Source organism: Gasterosteus aculeatus, chromosome 17, assembly GCF_964276395.1.
Source record: "Gasterosteus aculeatus chromosome 17, fGasAcu3.hap1.1, whole genome shotgun sequence".
Classification (NCBI taxonomy): domain Eukaryota; kingdom Metazoa; phylum Chordata; class Actinopteri; order Perciformes; family Gasterosteidae; genus Gasterosteus; species Gasterosteus aculeatus.
The window spans coordinates 20,433,388-20,438,657 of record NC_135705.1 but is presented as its reverse complement, the minus strand read 5'-3'; the positions used below and the strand labels follow the sequence as shown (position 1 = coordinate 20,438,657).

The following is a 5,270-nucleotide window of genomic DNA, read 5'->3' as shown; positions in this document are numbered from 1 at the left end:
TGAATTTGAGTTACTACGAAAGCTGCACCCTGGTGCAGCAATACTTAAGCAAGCTGATTTGTTAGCATAAGTTGACTTGTTGGTTTTCGTTCTATACAGTGCAGGAAGAAATATTGCTAATGCTAATTTAATGCAAGTCATTGCCAGCTAAGTTCATTTGTATTTGCTTGGCTAGCACTAGCTCTCCTAAACTTATTAAGTTCTAACCAAATATATATTTTTTTCTTCAGTCTGACTTTCTTTGTGCCACGTGAAACACAGGCGCTATCCTGAGTAAAAATACAAAAAGAGCATTCTGTCCCTCGCTCCGTTAACAACGAACTGTGAACAACATATTGGTTAATAGCCTATCTAACGTTACAATTCACCTGGCAGACTCATTTTTTTCAGTTGTTCAATAGACATTTTTTGAACATGTGGCAGACACCATTGAAGTAAGCTAATATTTTTTTAAATGGTATTAATGTTATAAAGTTACTTTCTTGCAGACGTGAATGCACTTAATCATAAGGGTTTGCGTCGTTGTGGTGCTAAACACATGCAGTGAATTAAAAAGGTTATGTAGATACATGCAGAAATAATTTCTATGTTGATAGCACGTTTAAAATTAGGTCCTTACCTGCAAAATCTTATCTGAACATGTTGTTTTGTTTTTAAAAAAAGCTGTTTTTTTTTCATTATTGGCTGATTTATTGTGTTAAGTTGTGATTTTCTTCCCACAAGATAAAGGAGTTCGTAGAGGGGACAATCATGGATAAACTGGATGATGTCACAACATCAATTTTAAATGGTATGCTAGGTATAGTGTTAAAAGCTGCTTAATAATGTGTGTTGTCCAATAGCTAATACACTGATCTCAAAATAAAATTATTGTAAACCTTTTAACAATTTCAAGACACCAAATATTTAAATTGTATTCAGTCTAGGTATGGACAAGATATACCAGAGGATTTAGAACGTATACTTTCACCTGTCATGTTAAATACCAGTTTATCTATAATTTTTAAAATGCCAGAAAATTTACAAAAGCTTTTAATGATTGTACTGTTTTATAGCTGCCAATATTGACGAGACCTTGCTCCACACCCTCAACCGTGATGATTTGCGAGACCTTTTTCCTGGCCCGGAACACTTTCTCAGGAGGAAACGAGTTTGGGCCCTTATCAACCCAGAGGTAGTGGGTACCTACTTTACTCTAAAATATCTATCATGTGGTTTCTAACTCTAAGTCTGTTGTTTAACTTCTGTACGTTGTGTTTTTTATCTTGTAGGATGGGAATGTCAAATCTGGCCCTAGTGAAGGAGGAACAGTGTCTTCACCTAGAGGAGTGCCTCCAATCTGCCCCCAGTCATCTTCTCCTTTGGTGATGAAAAGTCCAAAGAAGACGCTGCAGCTTCCCAGCCCTCCAGAGTATGTGGTCTATACAGACAGTGAGTTGGAACAAGCTCGCAAGCACTACTCTGAGATGGCCCACACTGGCAGAGAAGGGGAGTGTGTCATGTCCAAAGAGCTGAGATGCAGACTGGTGAGGAACACCGTCACCAGCATGATTTCCATCTTGAGAGCCAGTGAACAAGGAAAGGATGTCCGGTACCCTTCCAAGCATGAAGTCACATCAATGGCTAAAAGACTTGGGGAATATTACCCAATGCTACAGGATAAAGACAAAACTATGAAGCATGTAAGTGATTTAAATTTGTGGTAAATATGTTTGTTTATTTATTTTGTCTGCCGTGGTTTATCTCTAACATAAAAAGAAGGCATCTAATAATAACCAAACCTTTTTTTTTACCACAGATGAGCATTTACAACAATCTTCACAAGAGGCTGCAGAATGTGAAGTCCCCACAAAAGAGGCAGGGGCCCACTCCAGAGAGGGGCCAGCCAAAGAAAAGGAGTCTCATTGACTTCTCATCGAGTGACAGAGAAGAAAATGATGCAGACTCAAGTGGTGCATCAACAATTATTTTGCATCAAACATCTGGGAGCAGTTCTGATGATGGCAACAGGTCACGTAAGTTGGATTTGTGTACTTTTGACAGTACTATTGGGCATGAAGACTAAGAAATGGCTATCAGAATACAGACACTGATCATTTTAGTTTAATTCTGATTCTGTTTTGATATATTTGCTGTTACTGATGATTTTTCATTTGATTGCATCCATTTGGCTCTAAAAAGCAGGAAGGGCATATGTTGATGTATAACATGCACAATATTGCTTTGTGTCTGGTGGAGATTTACAGTAAGGTGGTTTTATCACTATATTTTGCAATTTCTTATGATGCAAGTCTGACCTGCTGATGTTGATTTCCTTTCTAAGAACTATAATTAACAGCACACACATTGTTCCTTTTCTTTATTGGAGAAATGTATTGTAATAAATAATTACTTAACTATTTTCCTTCAAAATTGCATTAGTATATAGGTCATTCAGCATCTCTAATTTTGTTAATTGTAACACTGAACCTATATTATCATTCAGATGGAGATGTTGGATACCCATTACTGATTTTTGTTCTCCATTTTAGCTGAAAAAGACAGTCTGATCATACAGGCCAGACATTATAAAACTCTGCAGGAGATGTTCAAGAAAACAAAACCCAACAAAGATGCGGTCCACCAAATCCTTGACCTCGAGTTTGATGCAAGAAGAGCCTTCATCGACAGTGATGCCATGAAAGAAGAGGACAGGCCAACAAAGATCCTCGACGCCTACCCGTGTTTTAAGGATCTTCATCACGTAAGCGTAATTCATTTGTTATTTCAGCTCATCAAAAAAAACAATCATTATTGCAGGTGTTAACACTTATTGCATTACAGGTGATGAGTGAGCTGCAACGAATCCTGGATAAGGACAACATCACATACATAGATGAAGTAAAGAAGAGATGGGAAGACTTCTGTGCCAAGGTGCAATTTTACGGTGTTTCAAAGAAAGTGATGAAGCCGCCCATGAACCTGGATGCAGGTAGGTCATTCTGCTGCGTCTCTAATATACTGTGTGGCTTTTTTCATGGTTGCGATAAGGATAAAAGATAATTCTCTGAATTCTGAGAACATTTGTTTTTGTTCTCTTCTAGTGGAATATGCCATAGCTCTATTCAAGGCACTTCCCGCCCTCTTTCCTTCACCAACTGCCCCACCGAAGAAGTTGGGAAATGCCAGTGAGGCATTGCTTCATGTCCTTCAGGTGAGTTTGTTCCCAAAAATTGTTGAACAATCAAGGGGCGTGTCCACAAAAAGGGCTTTTTGAGCCACCACTAGGAGTGCTAGTCTTTCCCGTGCCATTATTTGATTTGATTATCATTTAATTTCTTTTGGTCCTGTGTTTAAAACACAGGACAGTTTGTTTTCATATACCACCACAGTGGTGTCTTGTGTTTTTTTTGTTGTACCCTTAAAGAAATTTCTCAGATTTGTTTCTTTCTTCTTTTTATTAGCCAACAGAAGATCCCACCATCTACCTTCAGAAGAGACCACACTCTGCACTTGTTTTGCTCTTTGATGGGTCCCGCTGTCTTGTCACATTTGGAACCACTCCCATCACCACATTTGCCAAAGAAGACCTTTGTGAAGGTTTGCTTTATCTGATGGCTTACTACTACACTCTGCATCTCACCTATCCAAAGTGTGTGGCAACCCTCCTCTCAGTCATTCAGACAGAAATATTACAGGATTCTATTCATGAGCAAGACATGACGACCTCATACAAAAAAGCCATGACAGAATGGAAGGATTTTATTGGGAAGTAGTGGTGTTCACTGTGCACCAGTTTCACTGTCGCGGTACTCTACATCGAGTGTATGAGGGTGGGGGATAGTAGTGTGCATTGAGTTTGTCAAGAAAAAATTCTTTCTTCCTTTTTGTTCAAGTATTCTCTGATTGCCTTGTTCTTTGTTCCTTTAATCATCAAAGCATATTTTGTACTGCAAATGTTGGATCTAAAAAGTTAATAGAGGCCAATGACGGTTAACTAGGTTTATAAACATTACAGGAGGTGGAATGAACAGAAAATTTGAAACTGTTAATACTTTTTTCTGTATCTGAGTGTCAGGTAATCAGATTCCGTGACGATGACACATAACCATAATTACCTCAAAGTTATATCACATGTTTTCTGTTGCAATGCTTCCGTAATTGAGAATATGTAATATTTTGAAAAGCAACAAGTGTGTTAAAGGGCACAAAACAAAATCGAAATAAATTGTTGTTGACAATGATCTGTTTGCTTTATCGTATTAATGCTTTGTCTCATTTTAAGCCGCATAAGCTAATAATGAACAGTCTTGAATTAAGTGAAATTGTCTTGTATAGTGGTTCTGCTTTTAAGAACCTTTCACTAAAATTAAGAAAGGAAAAAAACTGAAAGAAGAATGGACATCTTATTTTGAGTTTATTTGACTTAATACAGTGCTTGAAATTAGTTTTTACCACTCATTTCAAGACATGTTTCACCTTTCTGATGCCTAGAACATTTTTCTTATTTCAAGAAATCTTACTAAGTGTAATACTCTTACTGCACTGGCAGATAAATTACCTTGTTTTAAGTCTTTACCTTCTCAAATTAAGTAATTTTTACTTGCATCTAGATGGTTCATTTTTGCAGTGCAGAGGCTTTAATCTTGAGCTGATGTTTCTGTTTTGCCTGCAGATAGCTCGGCAGGGAATTCTACAACACATTATTTGCCGGTGTACTTCCTCTCGTGACTTCCATCTTTTTTTTAATCTGCATGTAATTAATCTGACGCACTTTAACCCGTGCAGCCCCTCTATGAGTGCCTGTCTAATTGTTGTCTATAATGTCCCGGCTCACTCCGCCACTGATCATTAACATTTAATGAACAACGAGAGCACATGCAATTAGCAAGTGGTCATATCCACTCAAATGTGACTAGACTAGAGGGGGGCTCATTTTCAAAGACAAAATGCTCTTTCATTTGGAGAAACGCGTGATGACCAGAGCAGCTGTTCCATCCGTGTGTTTTCCTCATGTGAGATGAGGTCCTTCTTTTGAGTATGCGGGTGGGGATTGTGGAAAAGACACCCAGTCTGAGAGATGTATCAGTTGTTTTTTGGTGGGGGGGTTTGCTCACAGCACATGTTCAGTTTACGCTGTGAACGTTACAGCAACATTTTCTGCTTGTTCTCCAGCATTCAGACGTGAAGGTGTGATGTCTCCATCCGTTTCATTTGTTCCTATTTTGACTACACAGATCTAGAAGAGAAAACCTGACATCTACATTGTTTTGTCTAGTTTCATAGACTAC

At 38.2% G+C, this 5,270-nt stretch overlaps 1 protein-coding gene across 1 annotated transcript; it reads left to right on the top strand.

Annotated features, from left to right (window-relative positions):
- The first annotated feature begins 231 nt into the window (after nt 1–231).
- LOC120820995 (uncharacterized) lies at nt 232–4,222 on the top strand. The gene is made up of 8 exons (XM_078091446.1): nt 232–790; nt 1,056–1,174; nt 1,272–1,682; nt 1,799–2,015; nt 2,532–2,743; nt 2,824–2,971; nt 3,084–3,193; nt 3,444–4,222. Exons 1-8 carry the CDS (start codon nt 751–753, stop codon nt 3,753–3,755), a joined length of 1,569 nt encoding a protein of 522 aa, XP_077947572.1. The 5' UTR covers nt 232–750; the 3' UTR covers nt 3,756–4,222.
- The last annotated feature ends 1,048 nt before the right edge of the window (nt 4,223–5,270 follow it).

Coding starts and splice junctions, on each gene's coding strand:
- LOC120820995 (XM_078091446.1), top strand. CDS start 751: ATGGATAAACTGGATGATGTCACAACATCAATTTTAAATG. Junction 791..1,055: donor CACAACATCAATTTTAAATG/GTATGCTAGGTA, acceptor ACTGTTTTATAG/CTGCCAATATTGACGAGACC. Junction 2,744..2,823: donor GTTTTAAGGATCTTCATCAC/GTAAGCGTAATT, acceptor ATTGCATTACAG/GTGATGAGTGAGCTGCAACG.